Below are 18,765 nucleotides of genomic sequence, written 5' to 3'. Positions count from 1 at the left end.
TGCATGGAAGACACTCGTTCCCTATATTTAAAACATAATATGTAAGGAAGCTTGCCTTTAAGAAAAAATTAAATTTCCTATGAGAGTCTTCCTTTAAGTGCGATATTATGTATAGCAAATTAAAAAAATAAATAAATAAAACGGGGACAGTACTAACTGCATGAAAGGGGTAATTTTTTCTATATTTAAAACACCCACATAAATCAAATGATTGCAACAGCATTTAGGGGTCTTAGATTTACGTAAATTAAAATTGGGTCAGTACTGTTTGCATGATAAGGACACTTTCCTTGAATAAAATTATAAATTCCCTATATAAGAAACTTTATTTAAGAGTTTAGAATTTAATTGTCATCATATTTTTTTGTAAACTTAACCGTTAAGGAGATAAATTAATAAATAGTGCATTAGTCGAGGAGTCAATCGCCACTTTGAACCTCAATAACTTTCTTATTTTTGCCTTTACGCCCATAGACTATTAAACAACTTTTATAAAGAATTTAAATACCTATCGATTGCTGGTATAATATACACGATATCCCATAAAGCACACTCTACATAATACAAAACATTAAAAAAGATTTTTCCAACAAAATAATGAGAACAACCCCCAATTTCCATAGCAGAACAAATAAACGTTTTTTGGGGAACAACTGGACTATAAAAAGGGGCCATAAACTCACCCCTGAAATAATTAGAAAACAACCCCAAACAGAAAGTTCTCGAATAAAAAACAATAACAGTTTTAGCTCAGCATCCATATGAAATTTAAATATTTAAATTGCACCCCCTTGCCCGCCCCAACAAACAAACAAGCAAGCGAACCCCTTTTTTTGGAATCGTTTGTATGTACGTATACATCCATTTGCATAACACCGTATATAAATTATACCAGAAAGTCGCATAAAAATGGCAAAAATTATTAATTAATTAATTAATTAACTTTTAGGGCAAAATTAACTTAAAAAAGAACACACTCTTAAAAGTACAATTTTCTTGAATAAATATTGAAATTAAAATGAAAGAGAATTGAATTTTAAAGAAGAAAATATAATATGACTTTTTTGGAGAATGACTCCTTAAGCAGGTATGTCAATATAAAGGCAGCTTTTTCTAAATATCTTAAAAACAGTGACGCTTAGAGGAAAAATTATAGAGACAATTTTTGCTTAGAATCAAATTTTCTTTAAATTTGGTCTCTACAGTTTTTTCGCTACACTTAAGGGTTTTCGAGATAATAAGGAAGAACTTGTCAAAGGGTCATTCACCAAAATATGTAATTTTACAATAAATAAATTCAGTGTTACTCACATGCATTTTTAATTTAAATTTGATAATTTTTGGGAAACTGAGGGACTTTTTTAAATTGACTTTTTTGGAGAATGACTCCTTACCCAGTTATGCCAATATATACGGATTATTAGGCAGTTTTTTCTAAATATCTTGAAAAAAGTGACGTTTAGAGGAAAAATTACAGAGACAATTTTTGCTTAGAATCGAATTTTCTTTAAATTTAGTCTCCATAGTTTTTTCGCTACACTTAAGGGTTTTCGAGATATTAAGGAAAAACTTGTCAAAGGGTCATTCCCTAAAATATGTAATTTTAAAATAAATTAATTTAGTGTTACTTACATGCATTTTCAATTTAAATTTGATCATTTTTGAGAAACTGAGAGACTTTCTTAAATTGACTTTTTTGGAGAATGACTCCTTACCCAGTTATGTCAATATATACGGATTATTAGGCAGTTTTTTCTAAATATCTTGAAAAAAGTGACGTTTAGAGGAAAACTTATAGAGACAATTTTTGCTTAGAATTAAATTTTCTTTAAATTTGGTCTCTACAGTTTTTTCGCTACACTTAACGGTTCTCGAGATATTAAGGAAGAACTTGTCAAAGGGTCATTCTCTAAACTATGTAATTTTACAATAAATAAATTCAGTGTTACTCACATGCATTTTTAATTTAAATTTGATCATTTTTGAGAAACTGAGGGACTTTTTTAAATTGACTTTTTTGGAGAATGACTCCTTACCCAGTTATGTCAATATATACGGATTATTAGGCAGTTTTTTCTAAATATCTTGAAAAAAGTGACGTTTAGAGGAAAACTTATAGAGACAATTTTTGCTTAGAATTAAATTTTCTTTAAATTTGGTCTCTATAGTTTTTTCGCTACGCTTAAGGTTTTTCAAAATATTTAAGGAAAATTGTCCGTTACACCAATGAGACATTCTCCAAGAGAAACATTTTTCTTAAGAAACTCTGAGCACTAAAATAAAAGAAAATTGAAATTAAAACTAAAAATTATTTCATAATTTTTTTGGAGAATGACCCCTTGACAACGCTAAGGTAATTTTTATTAGTTTTTTCCAAATATCTTAAAAACCGCTAATCTTAACAAAAAAACTCTAGAGACCAAAATTAAAGAAAATTCAATTTTAAACAAAAACTATTCCTATAATTTTTCTTCCAAATTGGATTGTTTCCAAGAAAATTAAGAAAAACTGTTCAGTAATCCTTTTACATTAACATAACTTAACAAGGAGGCATTCTACAAAAAAATCTGTACGAATAATTTTTATTCAAAATTTAATTCTCTATAATTTTGATCTCTACAACTTTCACTCTAACTTTAACGGTTTTCAAGATATTTAAGGAAAACTGTCTGTTACACCATTGAGTAATTCTCTAAAAAAAATATATTTCTCTTTCAAAAGGACCAATATAAAAAAAAATTATTTTAATCAAAATATGATTTTATAGCTTTTTTGTAGAATGACCCCTTGACAACGCTAATATAATTTTTATTAATTTTTTCCAAATCTCTTAAATAGCGCTAATCTTACCAAAAAAACTATTAGGACCAAAATTAAAGAAAATTTAATTCTAAACAAAAATTCTCCCTATAATTTTTCTTTCAAATTTAATTGTTTTCAAGCAAATTAAGAAAAACTGCTCAGTAATCCCTTTACACTGTCATTCCGAGTCATTCTATCAAAAAATTCATAACATAAGTTATTATTCAAAATTTAATTCTCTATAATTTTGATCCCTTTAATTCTACTAGTTTTCAAGATATTTCAGAAAAACCATGACTAAGCCAATGACAGTTAATATTGCAAAACTAGTTTAAGAGCCGCATTAAATTAATTATTTAAAAAATTTACTTATTTCGGAGAACGACCCTTTGACAAGTTTTTCCTTAATATCTCAAAAACCGTTGAACTTAGCGAGAAAACTGTAAGGACCGAACTTAAAGTAAATTCAATTCTAAACAAAAAACCCTTATAAAACTTTCCCGTAAATTGACCCCTTGGTGAAATAGAAACAAAATTCCTTTTACATGCAAAGAATACATAACTCAAAAAGAAAAAAACACGTGGAATATATACACTCATTTGCATAATTCTATATATAAATTATCCTGGAAAATGGCATATATTACTGAAATTAATTAATTAATTTTTTTAGACTGACCAAACATGGAACAATTCGAGCAATTACTGACCTGCGCAATATGCCTGGACCGCTACCGTAACCCCAAGCTGCTACCCTGCCAGCACAGCTTTTGCATGGAACCCTGCCTGGAAGGACTAGTCGATTACGTCAGAAGACAGGTAACCAGAAAAATATCCGTAGAGCCTCGTTTAATCGACTCGTTTTCAGGTGAAATGTCCAGAATGCCGCGCAGAACACCGCATCCCTTACCAAGGCATCCAGGGTTTCCCCACCAACGTGACCCTCCAAAGATTCCTGGAACTCCACATCGAAATCACTGGAGAACTCCCCGATCCCACCAGCGGGCAAGTGATGGAGAGATGCAACGTCTGCTCAGAGAAAGCCTACTGCAACTTCTGCCACCACTGCGACAAAAAGGTGTGCGAGGAGTGTAAGGGGGCCCACATGGAAATCCTCAGACGCGAAATCTCCAGAATAAACAACCAAATCAGACGCGGAATCCATCGGTTGCAAGACAGCCTGTCTTTGGTCGAGAAAAACACGCAGAACATCCAGACCAACTGTTTATCAGTCAGCGAGGAGATCGAGGAGATCTACCGGAGGTTGAACAAAGCTTTAAAGGACCGCACCGAATACTTGCGAGGAGAAATCGATCGTTACATGGGCACGGAGATGCGCACCCTCACAGGCCTCAAGGAAAACTTGGAGCAAGAGGTGGCCAACATACTGAGCAACTGTGACTTGGCCGACAAACATATGAACGAAAACGTCGACATATGGGACGACTGCGAGCTGATGGACGCCAAAGAGATTTTCCTGAAAACCGTAGAGTTCATTAGGAACTTCGAGTACGAAAACACCGACTACAGCAGGAAAATCAGACTGATCCTGGCCCACGATCCTAACCAGCTGGTGCTCCACGTGGCCGGTTACGGAGATTTAAATATCGCGAACAGCAACAGCCCCTTCTCGCAAGGGACCAGTACCGGGGGCCTCCTACAGCCCCCCGGGCCTGGACTAATGCGATCCAAAAGTGACCATAGATTGGCCTTCAGAAACCAGGAGCCCATCTATGGCGAGCAAGAGGAACAAGTGTTAAGCGGGCGTAAGTTCGGCGAGCGACGTCAACAGAAGGGCGACTCCCATAGCGATAGATACGGCTATAGGGGCGGCGACGAGGATTACGATCGCGAAGTTCCAACTCGGTCCAAATATAGCAGTCGCTTCCGCAGAAGAAACACCATGGCGGAAGACGATTCTGATAACGAGACAGCCAGAAACGTGCGCTTCCACGATCAGCAACAGAAAACGCACGAGCGCGAGCGACCTTTGGACACCGAGGATGTGACACGTGGCCCCTTGAGCGGGATCACCCGGCTAGCGGACTCCCCCAGGGTGATGAAGAAGCTGCAAGAGAACCCCACGGGGAAGAAAGAGAAGAAGCCGGAGGCGGCTCCCCAGCCAAAACCGCCCCAAGTGACGGCCCCCAAAAGGGCCCCCGCCACCAGACAGGTGAGCGAGGAGGACGAAATATCGAGGATTAAAAAGCAAAACAAGGGGGCGACCACCTCGGCGGAACAAGTAACAGAGAGTCGCCCCAGTAGCGACAGAGCAACAGTCGAGGAAAGACACCCGCCAGCGAGGAAAACACCATCCGCCGCCCCCGAGGTGAGTCTGGATGAACAGTAACCGTGTACCTGATTTAAATCAATTACTTTTAGCACCTAATTTAGATTAAGAGAGCGATATGTTGCTTGCCGTGATCAGACACTATGGCATGTCCCTTCTACTACTACTTCTACCACTTCTAAACTAAATACACCTTGACGTGTAGTACCCTTTGTGTTGTTTTATTGTCAAGCATGCCCACCAGCAGACACTCACCCTAACACAGTTTTTCTGTAGGCCCCGCCCAGCAGCGCCGAAGACTCCGAAGAAACCCCCAATCAAAAGAAAACTTTAACAGCAGCAGCAACTAGAAGACCGTCATCAGAGGCTGCTCATAAAAAAACCGCGCGGTCACCAAGCAGCGACTCCTCTTCTTCCGCGGAATCATCCTCCTCCTCGGCGGTGCGCAGCACCGGAGCCCCCTTCACCACCGAGGAAGTGAAACAGAAATATTTGGCGAAGAGCGACCACGTGGCAGCACCACAGAAAACCTTCCAGAGCAGATTCTTGAATAAACCGGCCACCGTGCCTCCCCCCAAGCAAGAAGAAGAAGAGGAGGAGGAGGAATCGGAGACCAGCTCAGAAGAAGAGAGCGAAACCGAAGAGGAATCGGATGAGCCGTCAAGTAAGAGCAAGATGGATGACGCGAAGATGGCTAAGAGTGACATAGGGGCTTTGCTAGCTCGCAGCGCGCACGCCCGTGACGCTCAAACAGATAATTTCCGTAAAAAAGAGGATTCTCCCGTGAATCGGTCAAGGTACTCTAGTAGCGCGGACGATCACGCGAACAGGTATGGAAGGCGGCGCACCACGACCACCTCCGAGGACGATCCTCCTCGCTACGGCTACACCAGCCGCTTCCTAAATAAGAGCAAAAGCTCCGCGGCAATAGCGCACGACGATGAGGACCACAGCCCCCGCTACACCACCACCACCACCTCAACAACAACAACAAACGACGAAGACTCCAAATACCCCACCAGTAGATCCAGATATATGGCACTGAAAGATCGCAGGCAAAGACTAGCCAGGAGTCGTAGCAGTCAACAGTTCGGTGACGAAGAGGAGGCGGACGACACCACCTCGCCGATTTCACCGACCACCTCGAACCCCTCGGCCTATTTGGCCTCCAGGGGCTACGGTACGGCGTCCGCTCACGATTTGGCCCGAAGTCGATCCTCGCACGCCCTCAAATCTCGCGATAATTCGCCGGAGAAGACGGGGGGCGGCGGGGGGGCCGCCTCCGAGAAAGACGGGGCGGCTCTGAGCTCTTGGGCGAGATATTTGAAGAACAAGTACGGTAACAGAAGTGGCGGCGGGGCGAAGGAGAAGGAGGGCGGAGGCGGCGGAGGGGCGAGTGGCGGTGCGAGTAGCTCCTCGACGGCGGCGGCCAGGCGGTTGTCTTTGGGGTTGCCCTTGCGCTCCTCCACCGAGCTGGCCAGTTCTGATGATGATTCAAAAAACATGCGAGGCTCCCCCACTACCCCAACTACAGCTACGGCGGCCGGTAAGTAAGAGATCTGCCCTGCCATAGAGTGATTCATAAGGGTGGTTGTGATGGTGGTGAGGTTCCCTTCCATACCGTCTTCTTCTTCTTCTTATTTTTTGTTTTTTAGTACGAGGTTCTTTAGTAGTAGTGTTTGTTTTTTTTTTGTTAATATTACTTGCTAAAACATTGGGTGAGTAGTAGATCTGTTTATTGGAGAGTCGCGGGTTAAGTTGCTAAATGCTGCTTATAGTTGTGCTTTGCCAATGGTTTATGGACCCAAAGTTTTAGCTCGCACAAGTGTTTTGCTGCATGTCTTTAACACATTCATTAAGGAATGTTTTTAAGACTTTCATTTCATTCCAAGCACATTCTTCCCAATTAAAAACGTGTTTTTCCTACACCAATCCAAAGTCAAAAGCAAAGTCAAAATCAAAGTCGATGTCAAAGTCAAAACATCTTTTATTAAAAAAAATTGTGTACATATTATACTGTAGAGTATATAGGAAAGTACTGGAAAATTTTTACTAATTTACTTAAATAATTTAACTACACACTTTACTATGAATACACGTACACTACTAGAGATATTTATTTTTACTGTATTTATTTAGAACTATTTAAATTTCGCGCCAATATTTCGAACTTTGCTTCACTGGACTGACAAGTGACAACTGTCGGCGATGCGGTTCCTTATATACTCGGCAGAACGCCGTTCTGGAAGATTCTCTCTAAACTTCACTAATAATTTTTAATTTTGTGAAATTTCAAAGATCTTTGTATTATATCTTATTTATTATTTTTCTTTGTGTCTTATTTATTCATAAATTAAAAAAAAAATATGTTGAAAAAAATTTTCCAGGTTTGCAACGGAAAAAATATACTTTTTATATTTCTAGATAAATAAAATTCAAAATTCTTGGAATTTTGAAGATTCAAAATATCAGTGCAAACCTTGAAAAGCCTGGAAACCAAAAATCCTTAAAATTTCATAGATTTTAGAGATTCAACATTTTGTTAAAAACATGGAAAAAATCAAAATTTTTAAATTCTTAGATTTTTACAAATTTTAAATCCTTGAAATTTCAAGGATTCTGATGATTGAAAATTCCATTGCATGATTTCTTTTAATCCCTAGTCAAATAAAATTTTTAATCTTTGGAATCTTGGAAATTTTAAATATTTTAGGTTTAATTTATACATAAATTTAAAAATAGAATAAAAAATTTTCCAGGTTTGCAACGGAAAAAATTTACTTTTTATATTTCTGATTAAATAAAACCCAAAATCCTTGAAATTTTAAGGATCGAAAATTCCATTGCAAACCTTGAAAAATTTCTGTATTTTTTTTTTTAATTGTGGATATATAAAACCAAAAATTCTTGAAATTTTAAAGATTCCAAGAATTCAAAATTTTGTTAAAAACCTGATTTTTTTTTATTTCATGAATAAATAAAATCCTCAAAATTCCAATGCAATCGAAATTCCATTAAAAACTTCGAAAAATCAATTTTTTAACTACTTAAACTAACAAAATTTAAAATCCTTGAAATTTCAAGGATTCTGAGGATTCAAACTTCCATTGCAAACAGATTTTTTTTTTTAATACTTATGAATAAATAAAACCCAAAATCTCTGTAATCCTCGAAATTTTTAAGATTCTAAGGATTCAAAATCCCATTGAAAATCTGGAAAAAATCCATTTATTGGACAAACAAAATCTAAAATCATTGGAATTTCAAGGATTCTGATAATTCAAAATTCTATTGCATACCTCCTTTTTTTTTAACACACAATCTTTAAAATCCTTGAAATTACAAAGATTCCAAGGATTCAAAATTCCATTGAAGATCTAAAAAAAAATATTTTTTAAATCCTTGGACAAAGAAAATCTAAAATCCTTGAAATTTCAAGGATTCTGATGATTGAAAATTCCATTGCATGATTTCTTTTAATCCCTAGTCAAATAAAATTTTTAATCTTTGGAATCTTGGAAATTTTAAATATTTTAGGTTTTATTTATACATAAATTTAAAAATAGAATAAAAATTTTTCCAGGTTTGCAACGGAAAAAATTTACTTTTAATATTTCTGATTAAATAAAACCCAAAATCCTTGAAATTTTAAGGATCGAAAATTCCATTGCAAACCTAGAAAAATTTCTGTATTTTTTTTTTTAAATTGTGAATATATAAAACCAAAAATCCTTGAAATTTTAAAGATTCCAAGAATTCAAAATTTTGTTGAAAACCTGATTTTTTTTTTATTTCCTGAATAAATAAAATCCTCAAAATTCCAATGCAATCAAAATTCCATTAAAAACTTCGAAAAATCAATTTTTTAACTACTTAAACTAACAAAATTTAAAATCCTTGAAATTTCAAGGATTCTGATAATTCAAAATTCTATTGCATACCTGCATTTTTTTTTTAACACACAATCTTTAAAATCCTTGAAATTACAAAGATTCCAAGGATTCAAAATTCCATTGAAGATCTAAAACAAATATTTTTTAAATCCTTGGACAAAGAAAATCTAAAATCCTTGAAATTTCAAGGATTCTGATGATTGAAAATTCCATTGCATGATTTCTTTTAATCCCTAGTCAAATAAAATTTTTAATCTTTGGAATCTTGGAAATTTTAAATATTTTAGGTTTTATTTATACATAAATTTAAAAATAGAATAAAAATTTTTCCAGGTTTGCAACGGAAAAAATTTACTTTTTATATTTCTGATTGAATAAAACCCAAAATCCTTGAAATTTTAAGGATCGAAAATTCCATTGCAAACAGAAAAATTTCTGTATTTTTTTTTTAAATTGTGGATATATAAAACCAAAAATCCTTGAAATTTTAAAGATTCCAAGAATTCAAAATTTTCAAGATTTTTTTTTTTATTTCCTGAATAAATAAAATCCTCAAAATTCCAATGCAATCGAAATTCCATTAAAAATTTCGAAAAATCAATTTTTTAACTACTTAAACTAACAAAATTTAAAATCCTTGAAATTTCAAGGATTCTGAGGATTCAAACTTCCATTGCAAACAGATTTTTTTTTAAATATTTATGAATAAATAAAACCCAAAATCTCTGTAATCTTCGAAATTTTTAAGATTCTAAGGATTCAAAATCCCATTGAAAATCTGGAAAAAATCCATTTATTGGACAAACAAAATCTAAAATCATTGGAATTTCAAGGATTCTGATGATTCAAAATTCTATTGCATACCTGCATTTTTTTTTTAACACACAATCTTTAAAATCCTTGAAATTACAAAGATTCCAAGGATTCAAAATTCCATTGAAGATCTAAAAAAAAATATTTTTTAAATCCTTGGACAAGGAAAATCTAAAATCCTTGAAATTTCAAGGATTCAAAATTCAGTTGAAATTCTGATTTTCTTTAATTCCTAGACAAATAAAGTTGCGAGAATTTATCACTGCCTCAACTGCTTGGAATAAATTCGCTACTTAAAATAAGACTCGACTGCTTGAAATATTTAAGAATCCTGGAAAAAATTATCCATGATCCCACTACCTGGAATCTAATAAAAAATTAACAATTCAGACTTAACTGTAAAAATAAACCTAAAAATTTAGGATTTAATTCCTCGAAATTCCATAACGACATTATGCCACGACTGCCTGGAATAAGGAAATTAAATTCATGATTTAACCTGGAATTTAATAAAGAACGACCTGAATTGCCTGGAATTTGATGCAATTATGGAAGAAAATATCCACGAATCAACTTCCTGGAAAATTGCAGGCAGAACCAATCTCAAAGTGAAATTTATTTGTGGAAAATAACTAGGGGCACCTATGGTCCCATATTTTCCCCATTTACTCAAAAACTATGCAAATTTAAAAAAAAACTCAAAAGATATTTTTTTAAGGAAATTTAATTCCCTTTCATTTGATGTACATTACGACCCCGTATATATTTTTTATACTGGAGAAATTAAGCAAATAACGTTTTTATGGAAAACAACTAGAGGAGTCTATGATCCCAGTTTTTTTTCAATTACTCAAAAACTACCCAAATTTAGAAGAAAGCTCAAAATATTATTTTTTAAAGAAATTTAATTCCCTTTTATTTGATATCCATTTGGACCCTCTATATTTTTTTATACTAAAGAAATTAGGCAAATAACATTTTTAAGGAAATCAACTAGGGCCACCTATGGTCCCAGATTTTCCCCATTTACTCAAAAACTATACAAATTCAGAACAAAATACAAAAGACATTTTTTTAAGGAAATTTAATTCTCTTTCATTTAAGATACATTACAACGGTCTATTTTTTTGTACACCAGATATAGGAAGCAAATTACATTATTATGGAAAATAAGTAGGCGCATCTATGGTCCAGAAAATATAATTTATTAACTGAAAATCCATGAATCAACTGCCTGGAAACAAAAATTGTAAGCAATTGGCTAAAATTTGTCTGGCTGGAATAATTAAATCAATAAATAGACTCTAATTCCTGAAATAAATTCTGTACTTAAAATAAGACCCTTAAAAAAATATTTATTTAATTCCAGGCAGTTGAGTCAATGATTTCCAATGAATAGCATCAATTTCCTGGACCATTCTACTGTTCATGTTACTACTATTATTATTATTATTTTCTTTATATATTTATATATACTTAATAAATTCAGTACTTCAAATAACACCCTTAAAAAAATATTTATTTAATTCCAGGCAGTTGAGTCAATGATTTCCAATGAATAGCATCAATTTCCTGGGCCATTCTACTGTTCATGTTACTACTATTATTATTATTATTTTTTTTATATATTTATATATACTTAATAAATTCAGTACTTCAAATAACACCCTTAAAAAAATATTTATTTAATTCCAGGCAGTTGAGTCAATGATTTCCAATGAATAGCATCAATTTCCTGGACCATTCTACTGTTCATGTTACTACTATTATTATTATTATTTTCTTTATATATTTATATATACTTAATAAATTCAGTACTTCAAATAACACCCTTAAAAAAATATTTATTTAATTCCAGGCAGTTGAGTCAGTGATCTCCAATGAATAGCATCAATTTCCTGGACCATTCTACTGTTCATGTTACTACTATTATTATTATTATTATTATTTTCTTTATATATTTATATATATTTAATAAATTCAGTACTTCAAATAACACCCTTAAAAAAATATTTATTTAATTCCAGGCAGTTGAGTCAGTGATTTCCATTTATTAGCATCAATTTCCTGAGCTATTACTACTATTATCACTATTATTTTCCTGATGCATGCCCTGAAACATCCTGGCCTACTATAGTAGGACTCTTGCCAATGAGAAACGTATAAACCTGGACCATTCAAAGCCAACTGTTCCCAACTAAAAACGCATATTTCCTGGACTATTGCACGCCTACTAACCCCAATAGAAATGCCTGGAATATTCAGTTTATTACAATACAAGGTCGTAGGTATCGCGGCAGCAGCAGCAGGTACCTTCCCTAGAAGTCAGTACCTGCAAAAATGCCAGCAGCTGTTCCAGATCGGTGGTCGGGGGAGCGAAGCCGGATGTTTCACGTGGCCACGGGGCGTGGCCGTCGGTCCAGACAACACCATCATCGTGGCCGACTCATCTAATCATCGGGTGCAAGTGAGTACATTGCCAGAACATTCCTGGCACCGTCCAGTAATAAATAAACTCTCTTTATTCATCAGGTTTTTGATTCTCGCGGACGTTTTTTGAAAGAGTTCGGACAGTACGGAAGCGGAGAGGGGGAGTTCGATTGTCTGGCGGGCGTGGCCGTCAATAGGATCGGCCAGTTCATTATTGCCGACCGCTACAACCATCGGATCCAGGTGATAATCGTTTGAGTGACTGTATTATTGTCTTAATTAAATGTGAATGTGGTTCAAGGTGTTCGATCCATCTGGGCGATTCCTGCGCACGTTCGGGAGTCAAGGTACCGCAGATGGACGTTTCAACTACCCTTGGGGCATCGCCACTGACGCCCTAGGTTTCATCTATGTGTGCGACAAGGAAAACCACAGAATCCAGGTGAGTTGCCTGAACTCAAAACCTCATTTCCTGTCCTTTACACTCACACTCTTAATCCTTTAGGTTTTCCAGTCGGATGGGACCTTCGTAGGGAAATTCGGCACCATGGGAAGCAAAGAGGGTCAACTGGAACACCCCCACTACATCGCGGTATCCAACACCAACAAAGTGATCGTGTCCGATTCAAACAACCACCGCATTCAAATTTTCGATATTAACGGCAAGGTGATCTCGTCGTTCGGGGTGGAAGGGTCCGAGGAGGGCGAATTCAAATTTCCACGTGGGGTGGCCGTTGACGATCAGGGTTACATTTGTGTCGCGGACTCTGGAAACAATCGAATCCAGATCTTCCATCCGGACGGGAAGTTCTTGAGGGCCTTGGGGTGCTGGGGCACGCAGAAGGGCGAGTTTAAGGGTCTCGAGGGGGTCGCGATGACCCCCGACGGCCACATCCTGGTGTGCGATCGCGAAAACCATAGGATTCAAGTGTTTTAATTATTAATATTTAAATTTTTTCTCCTTCTTTTGGTTATATTGTGTGTTATTAATGAATTAATAAACCTATTTGCATTTCTTTAGCTGACGTGTTGTTTTTTTTCTCGTTCCTTCCTTTTTTTGGGTGTATTGAGGGTTGTAATGTATGGGACGAAAGGAAATTAAATTCTCTTTAAAAAGTGCGTTTTGAGTTTTTTTCACTTATGGTATGGTTAATGAGTAAATTGGGAAAAACTAGATTCATAGACACCCCTAGTTTTTTTTTACGAGAAAATGTGATTTGCTTTGTTTCTACAGTTTAAAAAAACATAGAGAGTCATAATGTACCTCAAATGAAAAGAAATTAAATTTCTCTAAAAAAGTGTCTTTACAGTTTTTTTCTTAAATTGCATAGTTTTTAAGTAAATTAATAAAAAGTGGAGCCATAGGTACCCCTAGTTTTTTTTTCCAAAAATTGTTATTTGCTTCATTTCTACAGTAAAATAAAACATAGAGGGTGACAATGTATCTCAAATGAAAGGAAATTAAATTTTCTTAAAAAAATCTCTCTTAAGTTTTCTTTGGAAATTGCATAGTTTTTGGGTAAATGGGGAAAAACTTGACCTATAGGTGCCCCTAGTTATTTTTTATAAAATAATAAATAAATTTCACTTTGATATTGAATTTGTTCCAGGCAGTGGAGTCCATTTATTCATTCTATTATTCCAGACAGTGGAGACAAAATTCCAGGCAACCTTTGACTGCAATTTTGTGTTTGGGCAGTTAAATCGTGGATCCTTTCTACAAAATTTTATCAAATTTAAGAAAGTTCAAGTAATTCTTTAATAAATTCCAGGCAGTTGAATAATGAATTTAATTTCCTTATTCCAGGCAGTTGAGCCATAATGTCGTTCTGGAATTTCTGGGAATTAAATCGAAAATTTGTTTACTTTTTTCACAGTAGATCCATGGATAAATTTGTCCAGAATTTTATCAAATTTCAGACAACTTTCACTGCAATTTTGTCTTCAGGCAGCTGAGTCATAGATTCCCAATGAATAATACATATTTCCAGAACCACAGATGGCCTAGTTATTCCAATATAATGTAGTATACTTCCTTTATTTCTTCAGTATAAAAAAAATAAAGTCGTAGTGTATCTCAAATGAAAGGAAATTAAATTTCCTTCAAAAAATGCCTTTTGACTTTTCTTCTGAATTTGGATAGTTTTTGAGTAAATGGGGAAAAACTTGGACCATAAGTGCCCCTAGTTGTTTTCAATAAAAATGTTTCATTTCTTTGGTTTAAAAAAAATATAGAAAGTCGTAATGTATCTTAAATGAAAGGAAATTAAATTTCCTTCAAAAAATGCCTTTTGACTTTTTTTCTGAATTTGGATAGTTTTTGAGCAAATGGGGAAAAACTGGGACCATAGGTGCCCCTAGTTGTTTCCAATAAAAAAAAATTAATTTCTTTTGTTTAAAAAAATATAGAAGGTCGCAATGTATCTCAAATGAAAGGAAATTAAATTTCCTTCAAAAAATGTCTTTTGACTTTTTTTCTGAATTTGGATAGTTTTTGAGCAAATGGGGAAAAACTGGGACCATAGGTGCCCCTAGTTGTTTCCAATAAAAAAAAATTAATTTCTTTTGTTTAAAAAAATATAGAAGGTCGCAATGTATCTCAAATGAAAGGAAATTAAATTTCCTTCAAAAAATGCCTTTTGACTTTTTTTCTGAATTTGGATAGTTTTTGAGCAAATGGGAAAAAACTGAGACCGTAGGTGCCCCTAGTTGTTTCCAATAAAAAAAATTTTAATTTCTTTTGTTTAAAAAAATATAGAAGGTCGCAATGTATCTCAAATGAAAGGAAATTAAATTTCCTTCAAAAAATGTCTTTTGACTTTTTTTCTGAATTTGGATAGTTTTTGAGCAAATGGGGAAAAACTGGGACCATAGGTGCCCCTAGTTGTTTCCAATAAAAAAAATTTAATTTCTTTTGTTTAAAAAAACATAGAAGGTCGCAATGTATCTCAAATGAAAGGAAATTAAATTTCCTTCAAAAAATGTCTTTTGACTTTTTTTCTGAATTTGGATAGTTTTTGAGCAAATGGGGAAAAACTGGGACCATAGGTGCCCCTAGTTGTTTTCCATAAAAACGCTATATACTGCATTTCTCCACTATAAAAAAACATAGAGAGTCATAAAATATCTCAAATGAAAGGGATTTAAATTGTCTTTAACAAATGCCTTTTGAGTTTTCTTCTGAAATCGCATAGTTTTTCAGTAAATTGAGAAAAACTGAGAGCATAGGTGCCCCTAGTTAGTTTAACCCTGAATAACAAATTAAATTCGGTGAATTTCCAATATAATTTAAATTTAATCAACGGGGTCAAGGGGTCATTACTAGTTCGGCAAAAGCATTAATTATTCACCACAACGATCCCTTATCAAATTGTTTAATAAAAATATAAAAGATAAGCGCGTTGAATGATCCAGTTTCAATTTTATTTAGTACGTAGTTGTTTACCCTGAGAGTAAGAAAAATGTCACTAAATCTGGTGGTATTTGTGGGCTTTTGCTTGGCAGTAATACAGGTAAGTCACGTTTTTCTCCTTGGCAATACAGATATTTTTTTTAGCAATATTTTAAACCTGAATTTACCAATATGAAAAATAACCAAGATATAGAGCTTTTTAGAGCCGTTACATTTGAGCGACATACTATAGTCTCTTACCTCTTTAAACCCAAATAACTCGTTTACTTTTAATTTTAGAGCAATAAAGTATTAAGTAACTTTCACTCCTCACATAAGCAGCTCTCGATTAAGACCATAATATCCAAGCTATCCCAAATACAACAAATGTTTTCCTCAATTTTAGGCCCTCTCGATTCCTTACCGAGACATTTCGGCAGAGTCCCTACGAAAAATAGGGGAGAGTTGCCTGGACGAGGTCCACCTGGACCCCACCGTCGTCTCCCAAGTGCTGAAAACGGGCATTTTATCCCAAGAGGAGAAGTACAAGAAGTTCCTGGTGTGCAGCTACAAGAAACAGGGTTACTTGTCGCACGACGGTAAAAGATTCAACTACGAAACCCTGGACGGTATGTTGAAGTTTCTCCACTATACCTCGGAGGAGTTGAAGCAGCTGGACCACTGCGAGTCGATCAGGGCGAGTGAACCGAGCGAGTTGGTTTACGAGAACTTGAAGTGCATCTTGGAGGGACTGAAGAAGATCGACAGAATGAGAGAGATGAGGAAGATTGAGGAGGAGTTGGAGAATAATATGATCGATACGGGGGATGAGGTGGTAGTAGATTAGTATTGAGGTTTCTATAATTGTAATTTTAATTTTTTTTGTGATTTTATTAAAGCAGCGTTTGCATGAAATGTATCACCAAACTGTAGAAAATTAAATTCTAATTCGATGTGTTTAATACCATTTTACTCTAATGTTAAAAATAACAGAGATATTAAACTAATTTCACTTTGAGGTTGGGTCTTATTTTAAGTAATTAATTTATTCCAGGCAGTTGAGACAGTGTTAAGTTTGTCCAGAATTTCTGGCAACTGAGGCGTGGATTCTCAATTAATAAAACATATTTCCTGGGCCATAGATGCTCCTTTTACAATTTGTTTCATTTCTGTAGTATAAAGCAATATAGAAGGTCCTAATGTATAGCATTTAAAAGAGAATTGAATTCTCTTGAAAAAATGTCTTTTGAGTTTTTTTGCCATAATGCACGGTTTATGAATAAATTGGGAAAAACTGGAGCTTTAGGCACCCCTAGTTTTTTTTTTACAAGAAAACGTCCTTTGCCTCATTTCTATAGTAACAAAAATTATAAAAGGTTATTATATATATCAAATGAAAGGGAATTAAATTTTCTTTAAAAAATGTCTCTTGAGTTTTCTTCTAAATTTGGGTAGTTTTTGAGTAAATGGGGAAAAACTGAGACCATAGATGCTCCTAGTTATTTTTCATAAACATATAATTTGCTTTGTACTTGGATCTTATTGTAAGTAGGGAGTTTCTTCGAGAAAGGAGAGTCGATTCCAGGCAGTTGAAGCCGTGATAAATTCTTTCAGATTTTTTTTTAATCTTAGGCAACTTTTGCAATATTTGTTTCCAGGCAGTTGAATCGTCAATCTCTTTTTCCAGAATCTACTAAATTTCAAACAATTCAGGTCAGTTGAATGACGAATTTAATTTCTTTATTCCAGGCAGTTGAGCAGAGTAGTTTTTTATATTTTTTCAATAGGTAGGTCTGATTAATCTATTTTCTATTAAATTCTAGGTAGTTGATCTATAGATAAATTTGTACAGAATTTTTTCAAATTTTAGGCAACTTTGAGTGCAGTTTTTGTTTTAAGGCAGTTGAGCCATGAATTCCCAATTAATAACATATGTTTTCTAGATCATAGATGTCCCTAGTTATTTTCCAGAAAAATCTTATTTATTTCATTTGTTTGATATAAAAGAATATAGAGGGTTATAATGTATCTCAGATGAAAGGGAATTGAATTTCCTTCAAAAAATTCCTGATGAGTATTATTCTGAAATTGCATAGCTTTTGGGTAAATTGGGAAAAACTGGGTGGCCATACGTGCCCCTAGTTGTTTTTCATACAAATGCTTTATTTCTTTAATATGAAAAAAGATAGAGAGTTGTAAAGTGTCTCAAATTAAAGGAAATTGAATTCCCTTTAAAAAATGCTTCTTAAATTTTCTTCTAAAATTGCACAGTTTTTGAGTAAATTGAAAAAAACTGGGAGCATAGGTGCTTCTAGTTATTTTCCAGAAAAATGCTTAATTTCTTAAGTATAAAAAAAGATAAAGATTCGTAAAGCATCTTAAACGAAACGGAATTAAAGTCCCTTTAAAAGATGTCTTTTGATTTTTTCCTGAAATTGCATAGTTTTTAAGTAAATTGAGAAAAACTGGGAGCATAGATGCTCCTAGTTATTTTCCAAAAAAATTTTATTTGCTTCATTTCTTATAAAAAAAGATAGAAAGATATAGAGTATCTCAAATGAAAGGGAATTAAATTCCCTTGAAAAGATGACTTAAGAGTTTTCTTCTGAAATTGCATAGTTTTTGAGTAAATGGGGAAAAACTGAACTCATAGGTCCTCCTAGTTATTTTCCATAAAGATGTTATTTGCTTCATTTCTCCACTATAAAAAAACATAGAGAGATGTAAGGTATCTCAAATAAAAGGGAATTAAATTCCTGTTAAGAAGTACCCTTCGAGATTTTTTCCTAAAATTGCACAGTTTTTGAGTAAATTGAGAAAAACTGAGCATAGATGCCCCTAGTTTTCTTCTCCATAAAATGCTTTATTTCTTCAGTATAAAAAAAGATAGAAAGTTATAGAGTATCTCAACTGAAAGGGAATTAAATTCCCTTGAAAAGATGACTTAAGAGTTTTCTTCTGAAATTGCATAGTTTTTGAGTAAATTGGGAAAAACTGAACTCATAGGTCCTCCTAGTTATTTTCCATAAAAATGTTATTTGCTTCATTTCTCCACTATAAGAAAACCTAGAGAGTTGTAAAGTATCTCAAACAAAAAGGAATTAAATTCGTGTTAAAAAGTACCGTTTAAGTTTTTTGCCAAAATT

General features: G+C 34.3%; 2 protein-coding genes across 3 annotated transcripts in view; both read left to right on the top strand.

The window, feature by feature from the left end:
• Positions 1 to 13,248, top strand: part of LOC126746082 (RING finger protein nhl-1) — a 75,503-nt gene extending 62,255 nt beyond the window's left edge. For both annotated transcript variants that reach the window (XM_050454186.1, XM_050454185.1), the window contains 7 exons: positions 3,476 to 3,621; positions 3,671 to 5,131; positions 5,369 to 6,638; positions 12,087 to 12,265; positions 12,331 to 12,471; positions 12,530 to 12,670; positions 12,734 to 13,248. In XM_050454186.1, the coding sequence (XP_050310143.1) occupies positions 3,487 to 3,621; positions 3,671 to 5,131; positions 5,369 to 6,638; positions 12,087 to 12,265; positions 12,331 to 12,471; positions 12,530 to 12,670; positions 12,734 to 13,165 (3,759 nt within the window). In that variant the 5' untranslated portion in view covers positions 3,476 to 3,486 and the 3' untranslated portion in view covers positions 13,166 to 13,248. The remainder of the gene's footprint in view (positions 1 to 3,475; positions 3,622 to 3,670; positions 5,132 to 5,368; positions 6,639 to 12,086; positions 12,266 to 12,330; positions 12,472 to 12,529; positions 12,671 to 12,733) is intronic.
• Positions 13,249 to 15,576: 2,328 nt separating this feature from the next.
• LOC126746164 (uncharacterized) lies at positions 15,577 to 16,637 on the top strand. The gene is made up of 2 exons (XM_050454292.1): positions 15,577 to 15,740; positions 16,026 to 16,637. The coding sequence occupies exons 1-2, from the start codon at positions 15,690 to 15,692 to the stop codon at positions 16,464 to 16,466; spliced, it is 492 nt and encodes a 163-aa protein (XP_050310249.1). The 5' UTR covers positions 15,577 to 15,689; the 3' UTR covers positions 16,467 to 16,637.
• The last annotated feature ends 2,128 nt before the right edge of the window (positions 16,638 to 18,765 follow it).

Source organism: Anthonomus grandis, chromosome 17, assembly GCF_022605725.1.
Source record: "Anthonomus grandis grandis chromosome 17, icAntGran1.3, whole genome shotgun sequence".
Taxonomy (NCBI): Eukaryota; Metazoa; Arthropoda; class Insecta; order Coleoptera; family Curculionidae; genus Anthonomus; species Anthonomus grandis.
The sequence above is the reverse complement of the archived record's forward strand: the minus strand, read 5'-3'. Positions and strand labels throughout refer to the sequence as shown.

Coding starts and splice junctions, on each gene's coding strand:
- LOC126746164 (XM_050454292.1), top strand. CDS start 15,690: ATGTCACTAAATCTGGTGGTATTTGTGGGCTTTTGCTTGGCAGTAATA. Junction 15,741..16,025: donor TTTGCTTGGCAGTAATACAG/GTAAGTCACGTT, acceptor CCTCAATTTTAG/GCCCTCTCGATTCCTTACCG.